The sequence below is a fragment of the Mustelus asterias genome, chromosome 23, assembly GCF_964213995.1.
Source record: "Mustelus asterias chromosome 23, sMusAst1.hap1.1, whole genome shotgun sequence".
In the NCBI taxonomy this organism is placed as follows: domain Eukaryota; kingdom Metazoa; phylum Chordata; class Chondrichthyes; order Carcharhiniformes; family Triakidae; genus Mustelus; species Mustelus asterias.
In genome coordinates, this window is record NC_135823.1 from 50811999 (window position 1) to 50832438 (window position 20440).

The window sequence follows — 20440 nt, forward strand, 5'->3', positions numbered from 1 at the left end:
CGGACACTGTCATGTGTAATCCTGGAGAAAAATTGTAGGGACATTAAAAAAATTAGTTTATTAAAATTTTCTTTGAATAATTCTCCTTACCAGATCTAAAAATATTGAACCTGGGGGAAGAAAAGACTGCTTGGCTGAGAGTCAACCATCATCCAATTGGGTAATGAATCATTTTGCTTTCCAGTTGGTGGAGGAAGTCAGTATGTCACCAGGATGGATAAATTGGCCGACGAATGGCTGGAGTGTTGGGTAAAGGCATGTGATAGAAACTAGAAGCAGGAGTCGGCCATTCGAGTCTGCTCTGCCATTCATTTTGATCATCGTAATTCAATATCCTGATTCCCCCCTTCCCTGCATATCCCTTGATCCTTTGAGCCCTGAGAACTATACCTAATTTCTTCATGAAATCAGACAATGTATGAAGCCTTCAGGATCACCTTACCCACGGGGTGAATATTAAGACCCACCCTGTTGAACCTAGTAACGTAGAGCTTTACATGCAATGTGTGCTTACTTGAGCTCAGTTTTATCGATGCAGCCGCTGCCATCCTGATCCAGAATTGCAAAGACTTTCCTCAAATCCTCGATGGATTTTTTGGTCAGACCGCACGTTCCAAAGAACTTCTTGAAGTCAAACGAGTCAGGAGCTGGGATGGGAAGAGAAATGCAGAGACAATGAGAATGTCAGGAAGAGGGTTGAGAAAACCTTACAGTCTTTATATTTGTGGCTGCACTGAATACTTTGCCCTTCAACTCGCTGATAAATTGGGATGAAACACAAAGGACTCTCAGCTTCTCCACAATGGCAATGTTGTTGTTTGTTATGACTGTAGAGTCTTCATTAAAATAGCAAGGAAACAAATTTCATACCAATGTTAACATAGTCAATGCTGATATTGCACACAATGTTTTGAACCCCCTGGACTCTTGTCCCACTTTGCTGCAGTGATAGACTTTGTAGCGCACAATGCTACTGTTGGTACTAGGACCATTTTACAGTAGCGGACTTGCACCAGCACATGCTACAGTATAACTGCAGTCAGTGGGGGGGAGGGGGGCAGCATTTTAAGCTTGAACAAGTATAATTTAAGAGGAACTCACTGCAACATCTTTAATTTCCCAACAGTAGAAAGGTTTTGTCCATCCTCTCCTCTATTTTCAAAAATTTCTAATAGTTTCATCATTTACAGCCTATTTGGCAGAGTTGGGTGCAGAACTTTAAAGTAAGTAAAGTTTATTTATTAGTGTCACAAGTAGGCTTACATTAACACTGCAATGAAGTTACTGTGAAAATCTCCACATTCCGGCGCCTGTTCGGGTACACTGAGGGAGAATTTAGCATGGCCAATCCACCTAACCAGCACGTCTTTCGGACTGTGGGAGGAAACTGAAGCACCCGGAGGAAACCCACGCAGACACGGGGAGAAAGTGCAGACTCCACACAGACAGTGACCCAAGCCCAGAATCTAACCCAGGCCCCCGGTGCTGTGAGGCAGTAGTGCTAACCACTGGTGCCACTGTGCCGCTTACATCAACATGCCCAGTTCAGCTTTATCTAGTCTGAGTGTGTGAAATAGAATTACATAGAATGTGCAGCACAGAAATAGACCATTCGGCCCAACTGATTTTGTCTGCATTTATGCCCACATGAGTCATCTCTCACCCTCTTCAGTTAACCCTAAGGGGCATTTCCTTCTGTTCTTTTCTCCCTCATGTGTTTCCCTAGTCTTCCCTTATCTGTGTTATTCACCATAACCACTCCCTGTGGTGGCAAGCTCCACATTCCAGTCACATTGTGGTTTCCCCTGAATTCCCTATTGATTTTATTTGTGGCTATCTTATTAGTGCCTTCCTCAAGTCAGAAATGCTGCTCTGGCCATTTCAGGCAGGCTTGCATTGGAAAATTCCAAACATTGCCATGTTGGTGGCAACAATTTCACAACTACAACCTCAGGTGAAGGAGGACCTTCAGCGCCTCTAGTTCCTCCTCCCACGTAAATCAATGATGCAGGGCTAGATTATACCTATGCTGCAGTGGGCAGTAATTTGGCAAAGACCTGGTAGAACTTACTCAATATTTATCCCATTGATCTTAATGGGACTGATAATCCACCAGGTTCTAGCCAGAGATAGCAGAGTGAACACATTTAAAACTCTCTACAGTAGAAGAAAGAAGGAACTTGCATTTATCTAGCATCTTTCAAATATCTTAGGACATTGGGATATTGACCAGATAATCGGTTTTAATGATGGTTGAATATTGATCCCAAGACATTGGAGAAACTTGCTTTGCTCTTCTTTAAAATAGCAGCTGAGATATTTTACATCCTCTTGTGAAGGTGGATAAGGTTCTCAGTTTAACATTTCACCTGATAGATGGCATCTCTGCCAGTACAGCACACCCTCTGTACTACAGAACCATAGGATCCTGACATTGCAGAGGGAGGCCATTCAGCCCATCGAGACTGCACCAACTCTTTGAAAGAGCATCTTATCCACACCACCCCAACCTCATTTGCGTAACCCCGAGCATATACCATGGCTAATCCACCTAACCCATACATCCCTGGACACTAAGGGGCAACTTAGCATGGCCAATCCACTTAACCTACATATCTTTGGACTGTGGGAGGAAACTGGAGCACCTGGAGGAAACCCACACAGATAAGAGGAGAATGTGCAAACTCCACACAGTCACCCAAAGTGGAATCGAACGTGGGTCCTTGGCGCTGTGAGGCAGCAGTGCTAACCACTGTGCCACCGTGCCGCCCTACACCAGTTTTGCACAAAGAGTGTCAACCCAGATTATGCACGCAAACACCGTTAAATGGGTCTTCAACCAATGATCTTCCGACTCAACTGATGACCTTTTGACTCAACCAATGATCTTGTGCCTCAATTGATGACCTTTTGACTCAACCAATGACCTTCTTACTCACAGATGTGAATGTATCCATTGAATCACCAGCGGAGGATAATTCCTTCAGTACTTTCTGTATAGTAATATAAATTATTAAATTATATAGATGTTCTCCTTATAAAGCAGCTTAATGTTTTCCACCAGAGTTAATCTCACAATCTCCCCCAGGCTTATATTACTATTTAGACTCCTGTTGTAAAATGTAATGGCACAATGGTCTCGGACTGCAGTCTCACATTGTTGTATATTTAACTAAAATCCCTTTACCATTTCTGATTTCTTTTTGCGGATTAGTCCACGAAAGATGAAAAACATTACCTTTGCATTCTGAAATGGCAGAGTTGATGTCACCAGCTCCCAGGACGTCAGTGATTTGCATGATGAAGCTTCTAGAGGAAAATAACACCGAAACTTCATACAAACTTTAAAACTCAAATATATTACATCTGAACAAAGAATACTGTTGGAATATTATTTTGCAGATGTGCTCACTGTCACCAAATTTGTTTCGATAGAATGAAATGATGTTTCACTCTTCTTGGAGCAGGACTGAGAGGGGGAGGAAAGTAGCTAAGACCTGAATGCAGGTGAGTGTAACTGATTTGATTTATTATTGTCACATGTATTGGGATACAGTCAACAGTATTGTTTCTTGCGCGCTATACGGGCAAGACATACCGTTCACAGAGAACTAAGGTGAGGAGAAATTTCTTCACCCAGAGGGTGGTGAATGTGTGGAATTCACTACCACAGAATGTAGTTGAGGCCAAAACATTGTCTGACTTCAAGAAAAAGTTAGATCTAGCTCTTGGGGCTCAAGGGATATGGAGGGAAGGGGGAGGAATCAGGAATCAAAAGAGAAAATGCTGGAAAATGTGCTGGAGGAATCAGGATATTGAATTCGATGATCAGCCAGGATGAAAATGAGTGGCAGAGCAGGCTCAAAGGGCCAAATGGCCTACTCCTGCTTCTAGTTTCCATGTTTCTATATAGGGAAGAAGAAAGGAGAGGGTGCAGAATATAGTGTTACAGTCATAGCTAGTGTGTAACATTATTAGAAAGTTTAAGAGTTAGAGTACAGTTTTAAAAGCATAGAACGAGAGTAAAAGATAGACTTTGAGGGTATGCTGGGAACAGCTCACAAGAAGTCGCCTCGTTCCACCTTTCATTCTTAGAATAAATTCTTTAAAGCAAAATCTTACCTGGTTACAGCCCTCAGAGATTTCAAATCTTCTTACAAAACCACAGAATAAAACCCTATGATCAATAAACTTGGGAATTTGTCCCTTATCACGATGAAAGGTTTTACCTTTCAAAGTTCTCAGTGTCACAAAGTGCTGTGGAATAAGATGCAAGATTCCTATTAGATCGACGGTTGTGCATCTCCACTCTGTTCCATAAGGGAAGCAGCAGAAAGATTCACAGCTAGATGATTCACAGTCTGACAGGTTTTGACATGAACTCTCCTTCTATGGCCTTGATCATCATAATCACAGCTGATGGGGTGGGGAGAGGGGTGGGTGGGCTGCAGGGTGGGGTGAGGATAGCCCACTACAATGGGAGGGTTTCATAGGCTCCCAGAACCCATGTGGTGGGGTGAGGTTGGGTGGGTGAGGGAGGGGTGCGGAGGTGGGATGGGGGGGGAAGGGGTGGGTGAGGGAGGGGTGCGGAGGTGGGATGGGGGGAGGGGTGGGTGAGGGAGGGGTGCGGAGGTGGGATGGGGGGGGGAAGGGGTGGGTGAGGGAGGGGTGCGGAGGTGGGATGGGGGGAGGGGTGGGTGAGGGAGGTGTGCGGTGGGGGGGTGCGGAGGTGGGGTGGGGCGGGGGTGTGTGCTGCAAGGAGGGAACATTCAGACCCACTGGAGGTCAGTCCAGTGTTCTGAGTCAGAGCTTCAGTCTCCACTCACTGCGACTTGCTAAATCTGCATTTTGATGCTGAGTTGTTTAAAGTAGGGGGTGGGAATGCCAGCCCCTCTCCCCCCCCCTCAAGTCCCAGGCTGGCTCCAGACTCCAATGTAAAATCAGTCTGATCCAAGGCCAGTTTCTGATCTGATGTAAAGGGAGAAAGACAAAGTGAGAGAGAGAGAGGGAGAAAGAGCGAAAGTCTAACACCACTCACCTGCCTGTGTTCCTGCTTTCCCAGCACTAGCAACTTTCAACGTGGAGAGAGTGAGGCTGAGTGATATCTGCAATGTGCCTGCTCCTTTATATACCTTCATTCTGTCCAGCATTTGCAGAATTCAGCGTTATGGCTCATTAACAAGAGGGCGGAGACTGTGTCAAATGAAAAGCTGGCTTATTCTCATCGTCTTGCTTGGGAACCACCAATAGAATTTTTCCGCTTGTGTGTGAGAGAGGGAGAGAGTGATTAGTGCTGCTGCAGGTGCGGGTTGATGGTGCTGGTTGGTGAATGATGGCTGATCATTTTTGGTTCCCACCAACCCTCTCCCTTTGGTTCCAGCATTCATTCCCCCTCCCCCCCATCCCATCATAACCTAATGCAGGTGCAGCGACCCTACTGTGTCTCTGATAATCTCATTTAAGTTCATCTCACTCAACTGGGGCCATTCCAACATCTCGTTATAAATGTTCCTTTTGGGGCTCCATACGAGTAATTCAGCAATGTCTTTGAGCAGTGTTAGGTCAGTGCAACCTCCAGCCTGTTAACTCAGTCAACAACTGGATAAAAGCAAATTACTGCGGATGCTGGAATCTGAAACCAAAAGAGAAAATGCTGGAAAATCTCTGCAGGTCTGGCAGCATCTGTAAGGAGAGAAAAGAGCTGACGTTTCAAGTCCAGATGACCCTTTGTCAAATCTTTGTCAAAGGGTCACCTGGACTCAAAACATCAGCTCTTTTCTCTCCTCACAGATGCTGCCAGACCTGCAGAGATTTTCCAGCATTTTCTCTTTAGGTTTGAACTCAGTCAACAAACTGGGGCTCTATTTCTCGGGAGAAGAGAAGACTGAGGGGTTGACTGACAGAGGTCTTTAAAATGATGGAGGGGTTTGATAGGAAGGGTGCAGGTTAGGTGGATTGGCCATGCTCAATTGTCCCTTAGTCTCCCAAAGTTAGATGGATCAGCCTAACGATCCTAACGATGGATCAGCCAGGGTCATAGGGATAGGATAGGGAAGAGGGCCTGGGTAAGATACTCTGTCAGAGACTCGATGGGCCAAATTGCCTCTTCTGCACTTTAGGGGTTCTATGATTCTATGACGTAAGAGGGACGTTTCTATTTGGGGGCATCCAACACTAGCAACCATAGTTAGAGTCATAGAGTCATAAACATTTACAGTATGGAAATAGGCCCTTTGGCCCTACTTGTGCAAGCTGGCCCTTTTTTTTAACCATCAAGCTACTCCCAATTGCCTGCATTTGGCCCATATCCCTCTATACCCACCATGTAACTGTCCAAGTGCTTTTTAAAAGACAAAATTGTACCCGTTTCTACAACTACCTCTGGCAGCTTTTCCAGACACTCACCACCCTCTGTGTGAAACAATTGCCCCTCTGGATCCTTTTGTATCTCTCTCCTCTCACCTTAAACCTATGCCCTCTAGTTTTAGACTCCCCTACCTTTGGGAAAAGATGTTGACTATCTAACTGACCTATGCCCCTCATTATTTTATAGACCTCTATAAGATCACTCCTAAGTCTCCTATGCTCCAGGGAATGAAGTCCCAGTTTATCCAGCTTCTCCTTATAACTCAAACCATCAAGTCCCGGTTGCATTCTAGTAAATCCTTTCTGCACCAGGACTGTACACAGTATTCGAAGTGTGGCCTTACCAATGTCTTGCACAACTGCAACAAGACGTTCCAACTCCTGTATTCAATGTTCTGACCAATGAAACCAAGCACTTTCAAGGAGCTATGAACCTGTACCCCTAGATCATTTTGTTCTATTACTTTCCCCAACACCCTACTATTAACTGAGTAAGTCATAGAATCATAGAATCATAGAAACCCTACAGTACAGAAAGAGGCCATTCGGCCCATCGAGTCTGCACCGACCACAATCGCACCCAGGCCCTACCCCCATATCCCTACATATTTACCCACTAATCCCTCTAACCTACGCATCTCAGGACACTAAAGGGCAAATTTAGCATGGCCAATCAACCTAACCCGCACATCTTTGGACTGTGGGAGGAAACCGGAGCACCCGGAGGAAACCCACGCAGACACGAGGAGAATGTGCAAACTCCACACAGACAGTGACCCGAGCCGGGAATCGAACCCAGGTCCCTGGAGCTGTGAAGTCCTGTAATTCAGGAGAAATTCCTTTACCCAGAAAGTGTTTGGAATGTGGGACTCATTACTGCAAGTAGTGGTTGAGGGGAATAAGACAGTTCAGTGGTTCTCAAACACCTTGGGTTGAAAGACACCTTTTTAAATGGATTAGCAAGCACAAAGTCTCCCAGGCTAAATAATACTCTATAATGAGCATAATATGAAAGTGCAGCAGGTAAAGAGTTTTTTTAATAAATAGAATCATATAATCACAGAATCCGTAAGTGCACAAGAGGTCATTTGGTCCATTGAGTCTGCACCGACTCTCTGACACAACATCTTACTCCCCCCCCCCATCCCTACAACTCCACATATTTATCCCACTAATCCACCTAACCTACACACCTTGGGACACGAAGGGACAATTTACCATGGCCAATCCACCTATCCTACACATCTTTGGACTGTGGGAGGAAACCGGAGCACCTGGAGGAAACGCATGCAGACACGGGAAGAACTTGCAAACTCCACACAGACAGGCATAGGTCCCTGCCGCTGTGAGGCAGCAGTGCTAACCACGGTGCCACTGTGCTGCCCATGTGATAAAACAGCTAACTACTTACAGATTATTTGATTGGGTATGCCTATTAGAGTCTGTTATCCTGGAGAAAGTAGGGTGCCTGGAACCCAGGGGCAGCAGAATCTGATAAGTGTGTGAGGGTAGTACAGAGAGAGCAGGAGCACAGAGGGAGAACAGAACATGCCTCCAGCTGCCAATCTTTGACCGTGGCACCCTGAGAGGTCTCTGCATCCCCAATATCCTGCAGGAGCCAGTTTGAGATCCAAAAGCATGATTGTTTAACTGGAAACTAGATAAACACGTGAGAGGGAAAGGAGTAGAAGGATATGCTAATTGGGTAAGAGATAAAGGGATGGGCAGAAGCTTGCGTGGATCTTTAACGCCAACATGGACCAGTTGGGCTGAATGGTCTGTTTCCATGCTGCACAATTTTTGCGATACAATTTGGAGTAAAGTCCATTCTTCAACAGCACCTGTCAAACCCATGGAAGGACAAGGGCAGCAGATGCATGGAAACACCACCACCAGCTGCAAGTTCTCCTCCAAGTCACTCACCATCCTGACTTGGAACTACATCACTGTTCACTGCTGTTGGGTTCAGATCCTGGAACTCACTTGTATACTCACACCGCATGGACAGCAGGGGTTCAGGAAGGTCGCTCACCACCAACGTCGCAAGGGCAATTAGGGATGGACAATAAATGCTAGCCTCGCTCGTGACACCGAGATCCTGAGCATGAATAATAAAAACATTAACAGTTCTCTGGGGTATAAACAATTGACAATGTCTGTTTTGGTGATGATGGTCAGTGAAGGCGACCTGGGATATAGAAAGTAGTTTATTTATTAGTGTCACAAGTCAGCTTACACTAACACTGCAATGAGGTTACTGTGAAAATCCCCCAGTCGTCATACTCCGATGCCTGTTCAGGTACTGAGGGAGAATTCAGCATGGCCAATGCACCTAACCAGCATGTCTTTCGGACTGTGAGAGGAAACCAGAGCACCTGGAGGAAACCCACGCAAACATGGGGAGACTCCTGGAGCTGTGAGGCAGCTGTGCTCATCATTGTGCCACCGTGCCGTCCATGTTGCTGTTGTTAACTGTAAATTGCACCTTGGAGAGAATGTAGCCTAGTTCCTCAGAGGGCAAACAGTTAAAGCAGAATGGCTCCATCCTCCCAAGGGCGGCACAGTGGCACAGTGGTTAGCACTGCTGCCTTACAGCATCAGGGACCCAGGTTCGATTCCCGGCTTGGGTCACTGTCTGTGTGGGTTTCCTCCGTGTGCTCCGGTTTCCTCCCACAGCCCAAAGATGTGTGGGTTAGGTAGATTGGCTATGCTAAATTTCCCTGTACTGTCAGGGGGACTAACTAGGGTAAATGCATGGGGGTTATGGGGATGGAGCCTGAGTAGGATTGTGGGGTCAGTATAGACTCGATGGGCTGAATGGCCTCCTTCTGTGTTGTAGGATTCTATGATCCTATGAACTTCCAATTATAATGCAGCTGGTTTTAGCAATGGATGATGTACAACGCACCCCCCCCCCACCCCACAACCCCATGTGAGAGCTCTCCTCACTGGTAGCTGCCCCGTGCCCCCCTCATGACCGCAACATGGTAAGCGAGGCATTACAACTAGTCTAAGGAGTTAAGATATCTTAGGCCCATTGGAACTTTGGTACTCGAATCAGGGTTAGAGTTGGTGCCATTTTGTTCAGGAATTATTTGTTGTAAGCACTAATATGGTTGATTTATTATCACCCTTGAGCTCACTGACCTATGTTGGATTCCATTGGGCGGCATGGTGGCACAGTGGTTAACACTGCTGCCTCACAGCGTCAGGGACCTGGGTTTGATTCCTGGCTTGGGTCACTGTCTGTGCGGAGTTTGCACATTCTCCCCGTGTCTGCGTGGGTTTCCTCCGGGTGCTCCGGTTTCCTCCCACAGTCTGAAAGACGTGCTGGTTAGGTGCATTGGCCATGCTAAATTCTCCTTCAGTGTACCCGAACAGGCGCCGAATTTTCACAGTAACTTCATTGCAGTGTTAATGTAGGCCTATTTGTGACACTAATAAATAAATCTGTCAGTGCCTTAAATTTAAAATTCCCATCCTTGTTTTCAAATTCCTCCAAGGCCTCACTCCTCCCTATTACTGTAATCTCCCTACAAACCTCTGGGATCTCTGAGCTCCTCCAATTCTGACCTCTTCTTAGAATCTTAGAAGAGATTCGAAGAAGAGGTCAGAATTGGAGGAGCTCAGAGATTCAATATCTTAAGTTGCACAGTTGCCTCACAGCTCCAGGACTCTCCCCGTGTTTGCGTGGGTTTCCTCCAGGTGCTCTGGTTTCCTCTCACAGTTCGAAAGACGTGCTGGTTAGGTGCATTGGCCATGCTAAATTCTCCCTCAGTACCTGAACAGAAGAGCTCTTGAACATTTCTGATTTTAATCACTCCACCATTGGCACTTGCTCTGAGATTCCAACTCTAAACCTCTCCTCCTCGCCATCACTCCCTCCTCCATTAAGATGCTCCTTTGAATCCACCTCTTTGACCAGGTTTTTATGCAAAGGAGGGAGCCATAATCCATAGAAATGAATGCGGAGAGGTGATTTTGGTTCCATTTCAATTCAAAAGTGGCTGCGTGACTTAGGAAACAGGCTCCTACTCTGACCTAGATTTGACCCGAGGCCAAACTTTCAGCCTCAGTATTTTGGAGGCTGGAGGGTAGGCTCTGGTGGAACCTGGGGTTAATGCGATGCCAACCCATTTCCTGGATCAAAGAAAATAACTTGTGTTGCTCATGTGCCTTTCATTAACTTCAAGGCATTCCAAAGCATTCAATAGCAGGCAGTAAAGAAGGTCAATGGTGTGCTGGCCTTCATAGCGAGAGGATTTGAGTATAGGGATAGGGATGTTTTACTGCAGTTGTATAGGGCGTTGGTGAGGCCACACCTTTGGTATCCTTATCTGAGGAAGGATGTCCTTGCTATAGAGGGAGTACAGCGAAGGTTTACCAGGCTGATTCCCGGGATGGCAGGTCTGTCATATGAGGAAGGACTAAGTCAGTTAGGATTATGTTCACTGGAGTTTAGAAGAGTGATAGGGGGTCTCATAGAAGCTTATAAAATTCTAACAGGGTTAGACAGGGTAGATTCAGAAAGACTGTTCCCAGTGGTGGGAGAGTCCAGAACTCGGGGTCATAGTTTGAGAATAAGGGGTAAACCTTTCAGAACTGAGGTGAGAAGAAATTTCTTCACCCAGAGGGTGGTGAATGTGTGGAATTCACTACCACGGAATGTAGTTGAGGCCAAAACGTTTCCTGATTTCAAGAAGAAATTAGATATAGCTCTTGGGGCTAAAAGGATCAAGGGATATGGGGGGAAGGGGGATCAGGATATTGAATTTGATGATCAGCCGTGATCAAAATGAATGGCAGAGCAGGCTCGAAGGGCTGAATGGCCTCCTCCTGCTTCTAGTTTCTATGTTTCCATTTTTCTGTTTCCAAAGCATTTTACAGCCAATTAACCACTTCGGAAGTGCCAACTTGTGCAGAGCAAGATCCCATCAATATTAATGTGGTAATGACCAGTAAACCCAATTTAAACCTGTTGGGTGAGGGATAACTACTGGCTGCTACACAGGGGAGGACTCACATTCTCTATTTTTTCTGAAGCCCGGGGAGATCTTTCACCATTCACCCAAGAGGGTCTCAGTTAGGGCATTAGTTTCACATCTTATCTGAAAGACTGCACCTCTGGTGGCACAGTGGTTAGCACTGCTGCCTCACAGCGCCAGGGACCCGGGTTCAATTCCTGGCTTGGGTCACTGTCTGTGCAGAGTTTGCACGTTCTCCCCGTGTCTGCGTGGGTTTCCTCCGGGTGCTCCGGTTTCCTCCCACAGTCCGGAAGATGTGCTGGTTAGGTGAATTGGCCATGCTGAATTCTCCTCAGTGTACCCGAACAGGTGCCTGAGTGTGGTGACTAGGGGATTTTCACAGTAACTTCATTGCAGTGTTAATGTAAGCCTACTTGTGACACTAATAGACACTAATAAATAAACTAAAACTCTGGCACTGAAGTTCTCAGTAAGAGTTTTAACAACACCAGGTTAAAGTCCAACAGGTTTATTTGGTAGCAAACACCATTAGCTTTCGGAGCGCTGCTCCTTCGTCAGATAGAGTGGAAATGTGCTCTCAAACAGGGCACAGAGACACAAAAATCAAGTTACAGAATACTGATTAGAATGCGAATCCCTACAACCAGCCAGATCTTAAAGATACAGACAATGTGGGTGGAGGGAGCATTAAGCACAGGTTAAAGAGATGTGTATTGTCTCCAGACAGGACAGCCTGCAAGTCCAGGAGGCAAGCTGTGGGGGTTACTGATAATGTAACATAAATCCAACATCCCGGTTTAGGCTGTCCTCATGTGTGCAGAACTTGGCTATCAGCTATCGCTGAGCAGAAACTGATAGCCAAGTTCCGCACACATGAGGACGGCCTAAACCGGGATGTTGGATTTATGTCACATTATCAGTAACCCCCACAGCTTGCCTCCTGGGCTTGCAGGCTGTCCTGTCTGGAGACAATACACATCTCTTTAACCTGTGCTTAATGCTCCCTCCAGCCACATTGTCTGTATCTTTAAGATCTGGCTGGCTGTAGGGATTCGCATTCTAATCAGTATTCTGTAACTTGATTTTTGTGTCTCTGTGCCCTGTTTGAGAGCAGATTTCCACTCCATCTGACGAAGGAGCAGCGCTCCGAAAGCTAATGGCGTTTGCTACCAAATAAACCTGTTGTACTTTAACCTGGTGTTGTTAAAACTCTTACTGTGTTCACCCCAGTCCAATGCCGGCATCTCCACATCATGACTGAAGTACTCCCTCAGTGCTGCACTCACAATGTCAGCCTGGATTTTATGCTCAAGTAAATATTGTGAACTGTGAGGAGGATAGTGACTGAATTCAATAGAATGATCAGACTAAGTGGCAGTGAAAACTTAATGCAAAGAAATATGAAGCCTTCATCAGCCGGGGCATTGAGTACAAGGGTTGGGAAAGTTAGCAAGTTGGAGGGGGACTTGAACCCACAAACCTCTGGCTCAAAGGTGAGAAGGCACTGAGCCACTGAAGCAATTGCTGACAAATCTTTTCTCTCTCTCCTCCCTCCCCACAGGAACCCAAGGTGAAGTTGACTTTCTATATGCCTGAGCCTCGGGAATGGGAGCTGAGTGCCCCCTACAGGCAGTACCTCTGAATTACTGGCTGACCGAGCCTCAGAGCTGTGGTTGGGGCAGGCGGTAATTAGAAGAATACGCATGCTGGATACAAATTTTGATTTTTATTTGCAACTCTTATTGCAGAATAAAGGTTAAATATTTCACCCCGTTTGGGATTCTGACCTTACAGAATGTACCTTATTCTCTTCAACTCTACAAGCGATTACATTCTGAACATTAGCACTCACACCATGAAATCAAAAAAATACTGTCGTGTATTCTTGCAGTTATATAATCAATAAATCATATCCGGGACTCAGGAGCACCCGAGAAAAGTATATTTTCTTGATTTATAAGATACTGAAACTGCAACAGAAGGACGGGAGAAGGCCATTCAGCCCCTCAAGCCTGTATTGCTATTTGATTATAGACAGAGCGTGCAATTAAGTAGTGCTTTTTGTGACCTCAGCATGGCCCAAAGTGCTTTACAAACACTGACTCACTTCTGAAATGCAGTGACTGTTGTGATGTAGGGAGTGGCAGCAGCACATTGCACACAGCAAGATCCCACAGACAACAGTGAGACCAATCACCATGTTTAATAGGGCTTCTGCCGCCAAGGATGACAGCTGATGATTTATATGTGAATATTTCTACAACATCATGGTCGGCTAGCCTATGCAGGCAGCTGGGGTGGAAACACTGACTCCTTCCATTGTTTGGAATGCACAGATGCTGTGAAGATGAGTTCAGCTGATAAAGCGTGGGACTCAATAACCTGCCCTCATGGCCTGACTCTCGATAGCTTGTAACATCTTAATGTACGGTTCACTTTCTGCCTTTCTAATAGAATCACACGGCAGAGATAGAGAGTTATAGAGCACGGAAACTGGCCCTTCAGCCCAATTTGTTCATGCCGCCTTTTTTTTTAATGACTAAGGTAGTCCCAGTTGCCCGCATTTGGCCCATATCCCTCAATTGTCATCTTCCTCATGTAACTGTCTAATGCTTTTTAAAAGACAAAATTGTACCCGCCTCTACTACTACCTCTGGCAGCATGTTCCAGACACTCACCCCCTCTGTGTGAAAGAAATGCCCCTCTGGACCCTTTTGTATCTCTCCCCTCTCACCTTAAACCTATGCCTTCTAGTTTTAGACTCCCCTACCTTTGGAAAAAGATGTTGACTATCTAGCTGACCTATGCCCCTCATTATTTTATAGACTTTTATAAGATCACCCCTCAGCCTCCAATGCTCCAGCGAAAAAAGTCCCAATCTATCCAGCCTCTCCTTATAACTCAAGCCATCAAGTCCTTGTAGCATCCTAGTAAATTTTTTCTGCACTCTTTCGAGTTTAATAATATCCTTTCTATAATAGGATGACCAGAATTGTGCACAGTATTCCAAGTGTGGCCTTACTAATGTCTTGTACAACATGAACAGGATGTCCCAACTCCTGTATTCAATGTTCTGACCAATGAAACCAAGCATGCCGAATGCCTTCTTCACTACTTTGTCTACCTGTGACTCCACTTTCAAGGAGCTATGAACCTGGACCCCTAGATCGCTTTGTTCTATAACTGTCCCCAGTGCCCTACCATTAACTGAGTAAGTCCTGCCCTGGTTCAATCGACCAAAATGCATCACCCCGTATTTATCTAAATTAAACTCCATCTGCCATTTGTCAGCCCACTGGCACAATTGATCAAGATCCCGTTGCAATCTGAGATAACCTTCTTCACTGTCCACTATGCCACCAATCTTGGTGTCATCTGCAAACTTACTAACCATGCCTCCTAAATTCTCATCCAAATCACTTATATAAATGACAAATAACAGTGGACCCAGCACTGATCCCTGGGGCACACCGCTGGTCACAGGCCTCCAGTTTGAAAAGCAACCCTCTACAACCACACTCTGTCTTCTGTCATCAAGAAGTGGAGATGCCGGCGTTGGACTGGGGTAAACACAGTAAGAGGTTTAACAACACCAGGTTAAAGTCCAACAGGTTTACCTGTTGGACTTTAACCTGGTGTTGTTAAACCTCTTATTCTGTCATCAAGCCAATTTTGTATCCATTTGGCTACCTCACCCTGGACCCGGTGAGATTTAACCTTATGCAACAACCTACCATGCGGTACCTTGTCAAAGGCCTTGCTAAAGTCCATTAGACAATGTCGACTGCACTGCTCTCATCTACCTTCTTGGTTACCCCTTCAAAAAACTCAAAAAAATCAAATTTGTGAGACATGATTTTCCACTCACAAAGCCATGCTGACTGCCCCTAATCAGTCCTTGCCTCTCTAAATGCCTGTGGATCCTGTCTCTCAGAATACCTTCTAACAACTTACCCACCACAGATGTGAGGTTCACTGGCCTGTGGTTCCCAGGCTTTTTTCTGCAGCCCTTTTTAAACAAAGGCACAACATTTGCCACTCTCCAATCTTCAAGCACCTCACCTGTGGCTGTCGAAGGTTCAAATATCTCTGCTAGGGAACCCGCAATTTCCTCCCTAGCCTCCCACAACGTCCTGGGATACACTTCATTAGATCCCGGGGATTTATCTACCTTAATGCGCTTTAAGACTTCCAGAACTTCCTTCTCTGTTATATGTATACTCCTCAAGACATCACTATTTATTTCCCCAAGTTCCCTACCATCCATGCCTTTCTCAATAGTAAATACTGATGAGAAATGTTCATTTAGGATCTCACCCATTTTTTTTGGATCCGCATATAGGTGACCTTGTTGGTCATAAGAGACCCTACTCTCTCCTTAGTTACTCTTTTGCCCTTTATCTATTTGTAGAATCTCTTTGGATTCTCCTTTGCCTTATCTGCCGAAGCAAACTTGTGTCCCCTTTTTGCTCTCCTGATTTCGCTCTTAACTCTACTCCTACACCCTCTATGCTCTTCAAGGGATCCACTTGATCCCAGCCGCCTATGCATGTCATGTGCCTCCTTTTTCTTCTTGACCAGGGCCTCAATATTCCGAGTCATCCAGGGATCCCTACTTCTACCAGCCTTGCTCTTCAGTCTAAGAGGAATGTGCTTACCCTGAACCCTGGTTAACACACTTTTCAAAGTGTCCCACTTACCAGACATCTCTTTGCCTGCCAACAGATTCCCCGAATTAACAGATGGGGGGTGGGGGGAGGGGGGGTGCCATTCAGCCCACTGTGCCTGCACTGTCTCTTTGAGAGACCTATCCAATTAGTCTCACTCCACTACTCTTACCCTACAGCTCTGATTATTCCAATCCCCACTTCTCTCCCCATCACCCGCCTCAAGTATTTATCCAATTGTTTTTTGAAAATTGCCATTGAATCAATTTCCGCCACTTTTTCAGGCGGCGCATTCCAAATCGTGACAACTCTCCGCCTAAAAATCTTTCTTCTTTATCTGCCCCCTGGTTGTTATGGCAGTTAGTCAAAGGTGCCATCTTTCAGGTGAAGTGGTAATCTGAAGCTCCATCTCCCCTCACAGTTAGACGTAAAATATCTCGTGTCAATGCTCTGGGGAAGAGCAGAAAGGGGAAGGGGGAGTTCTTCCCAGCGTTCTGGCCAACATTTATCCCATAACCAACATCACAAAAGCTGAGATCATTATCTTATTCTTTTTTTGTGGGATCTTGCTATCAAAATAGATTGCTGCCCATCTCTAACCTTACAACAGTGACTACATGTCCAAAATAATTTGTGGACTGTGACACACTTTGGGATGTTATGAGAGTGTGAAAGAAATATAAGCCTTTATTTGCTTGTGATTTTATCTAAGTCACAGAACATTGGCTCATAAAACATATGGATTTTGTCATCTTAATTTGATTCACATTTCTGTAGAAAGTTGGGGAGTCAACAGCCCAAGGGGCACCGCCCGGCCCTGCCCCTGAACACCCAGGGGGCTTCATTGGCCTCCAGTCCCACAAGGGAGCCCATTACACCTTGTTCCCATTGATGGGGACCCTATGTGATTCTTGCCGGTGAGGACCTCGAACGGTAAGCAGGTAAGGTCAAGTGAGCTTGAATGATAGCTTCCAGGACCAATGATATCTAAATTAACTACTGAATATTAGAGGTCATTGAAGTTTACAGCATGGAAACATACCCTTCAATCCAACTTGTCCATGCCGCCCAGTTTTTACCACTAAGCTAGTTCCAGTTGCCTGTATTTGGCCCATATCCATCGATACCCATATTACCCTTATAACTGTTGAAATGCTTTTTAAAAGACAAAATTGTACCCACCTATACTACTACCTCTGGCAGCTTGTTCCAGACACTCAGCACCCTCTGTGTGAAATAATTGGCCCTCTGGACACTTTTGTATCTCTCCCCTCTCACCTTAAACCTATGCCCTCTAGTTTTAGACTCCCCTGCCTTTGGGAAATGATGTTGGCTATCTAGCTGATCTATGCTCCTCATTATTTCATAGACCTCTATAAGATCATCCCATCCTCCTATGCTCCAGCGAAAAAGTCCCAGTCTATCCAGCCTCTCCTTATAACTCAAACCATCAAGTCCCGGTAGCATCCTAGTAAATCTTTTCTGCACTCTTTCTAGTTTAATAATATCCTTTCTATAATAGGGTGACCGGAACTGTACACAGTATTCCAAGTGTGGCCTTACCAATGTCTTGTACAATTTCAACAAGACGTCCCAATTCCTGTATTCAGTGTTCTGACCAATGAAACCAAGCATGCCGAATGCCTTCTTCACCACCCTGTCCACCTGTGACTCCACTTTCAAGGAGCTATGAACCTGTACTCCTAGAGCTTTTTGTTTTATAACTCTCCCCAATGCTCGACCATTAACTGAGTAGGTTCTGCCCCGATTCGATTTACTAAAATGCATCAACTCACATTTATCTACATTAAACTCCATCTGCCATTCATTGGCCCACTGGCCCAATTGATCAAGATCCTGCTGCAATCCTCGATAACCTTCTTCATTGTCCACCATGCCACCAATCTTGGTGTCATCTGCAAACTTACTAACTATGCCTCCTAAATTTTCCTCCAAATCATTAATATAAATAACAATTAACAGTGGACCCAGCACCAATCCCTGAGGCACACTGTTGGTCACAGGCCTCCAGTTTGAAAAGCACCCCTCTACAACCATCTTCTGTCTTCTGTCGTCAAGCCAATTTTGAATCCAATTGGCTACCTCACCCTGGATCCCATGAGATTCAACCTTATGAAACAACCTACCCTGCGGCACCTTGTCAAAAGCCTTGCTAAAGTCCATGTAGACAATGCCTACTGCACTGCTCTTGTCTACCTTCTTGGCTTCAAAAAACGTAATCAAATTTCCATTCACAAAGCCATGCTCACTGTCCCTAATCAGTGCTTGCCTCTCTAAATGCCTCTTAGGATACCTTCTAACAATTTACCTACTATAGGCATTAGGCTCACTGGTCTGTCATTCCCAGGCTTTTCCCTGCAGTCCTTCGTAAACAAAGGCACAACATTTGCTACTCTCCAATCTTCAGGCACTTCACCCGTGACTATCAATGATTCAAATATCTCTGCAAGGGGACCCGCAATTTTCTCCCTAGCCTCCCACAACGTTCTTGGATACACATCATCAGGTCCTGGAGATTTATCTACCTTGATGCACTTTAAGACTTCCAGCACCTCCTTCTCTGTAATATGTACACTCCTCATGACATCACTATTTATTTCCCCAAGTTCCCTAACATCCATGTCTTTCTCAACAGTAAATACCAATGAGAAATATTCATTTAGGATCTCACCCATCTCTTGTGGATCCGCTCATAGATGACCTTGTTGATTGTTGATCCTTAAGAGGCCCTACTCTCTCCCTAGTTAGTCTTTTGCCCTTTAAGTATTTCCAGAATATTGGGCGGCACGGCAGCACAGTGGTTAGCACTGCTGCCTCACAGCGCCGGGGACCTGGGTTCAATTCTGGCCTTGGGTGACTGTGCAGAGTTTGCACATTCTCCCCATGTCTGCATGGGTTTCCTCTGGGTGCTCCGGTTTCTTCCCACAGTCCAAAGATGTGCAAGTTAGGTTGATTGGCCATGCTAAATTGACCCTTAGTGTCCAAAGATGTGCAGGTTTGGTGGATTGGCCATGCTGAATTGTCTCTTAATGTCAGGAGGATTATCAGGGTAAATGTGTGGGGTTATGGGAAAAGGGCCTGGGTGGGATTATTGTAGGTGCAGCCTCAATGGTCTGAATGGCCTCCTTCTGCACTATGGGGATTCTATGATTCTATATGATTCAGGGCACAAAGCCAATTTCGCTGGCCAAACGGGGCCAGTGACATCACGGGAGGCGAAAAACTGGACACAAACCCAATTTTCCGCCTCTCGCCCGTTCTTATCGGCTCGTCACACCGATGGACCAGTGGGACAAGCTGGCACGATCGCCCCCTTTGAAGAAGTTATTACTAGGTTTTAATTTAATGCAGCCAATTTCCACCAGAGGGCAGTACTGAATCATATGTTTACAAAAGCGACTCTCAAATGTTCAGGAGTTGACAGCGCAGTAATTCACCCCCCAGTCTGCTCCGTCTGTACTGGGCAGAAATCCATTAATTGCCTTCCAGTATCTGACTGAACTCAGACTTGTACTTGAGTACAATTCCAGGCTGACTCTCCCAGCGCAGTGTCTTTTGAGTGAGTGTTTTTTTGGATTGATTTAGACTTGGGAGTGGGAGGGTACAATTTCAAAATTTGCAGCTGACACGAAACTTGGAAGAATTGTGAACTGTGAAGAGGATAGTAACTGAATTCAATGGAATGAGGAGACTAAGTGGCAGCTAAAATTTAATGCAGAGAAATATGAAGCCTTCATCGGCCGGGGCATTGAGTACAAGAGTTGGGAAAGTTGGCAAGATGGATACAGAAGTGGCTCGGTCATAGAAAACAGAGGGTAGCAGTGGAATGGTGCATTTCTGAATGGAGGGCTGTGACTTGTGGCGTTCCTCAGGGATCAGTATTAGGACCTTTGCTGTTTGTAAAGTATATAAATGATTTGGAGGAAAATGTAACTGGTTTGATTAGTAAGTTTGCAGATGACACAAAGGTTGGTGGATTTGCGGATAGCGATGAGGACCATCAGAGGATACAGCAGGATATAGATCGGTTGGAGACTTGGGCGGAGAGATGGCAGATGGAGTTTAATCCAGACAAATGTGAGGTAATGCATTTTGTAAGGTCTAATACAGATGGGAAATATAGAATAAATGGCAGAACCCTTAAGAGTATTGATAGGCAGAGGGATCTGGGTGTACAGGTACACAGGTCACTGAAAGTGGCAATGGAGGTGGAGAAAGTAGTCAAGAAGGCATACGGCATGCTTGCCTTCATCGGCCGGGGTATTGAGTTTAAAAATTTGCAAGTCATGTTGCAGCTTTATAGAACCTTAGTTCGGCCACACTTAGAATATAGTGTTCAATTCTGGGTCGCCACACTACCAGAATGATGTAGAGGCTTCGGAGAGGGTACAGAAAAGATTT

The 20440-nt window shown here is 45.5% G+C and overlaps 1 protein-coding gene across 8 annotated transcripts in view; it reads right to left on the reverse strand.

Annotated features, from left to right (window-relative positions):
• LOC144510775 (parvalbumin, thymic-like) overlaps nt 1-20440 on the reverse strand; it is a 33759-nt gene that overhangs the window by 4822 nt on the left and 8497 nt on the right. Inside the window, exons 1-3 of one of the 8 annotated variants that reach the window (XM_078240629.1) lie at nt 8362-8464; nt 3239-3309; nt 515-647 (exon numbers count right to left, since the gene is read on the reverse strand). In XM_078240629.1, coding sequence (XP_078096755.1) covers nt 515-647; nt 3239-3299 — 194 coding nt within the window. In that variant the 5' untranslated portion in view covers nt 3300-3309; nt 8362-8464. Of the gene's footprint in view, nt 1-514; nt 648-3238; nt 3310-4122; nt 4196-5038; nt 5194-8349; nt 8465-20440 lie in introns of those variants that run through there. The other 7 variants (XM_078240628.1, XM_078240630.1, XM_078240623.1 and 4 more) reach the window with 7 other exon arrangements.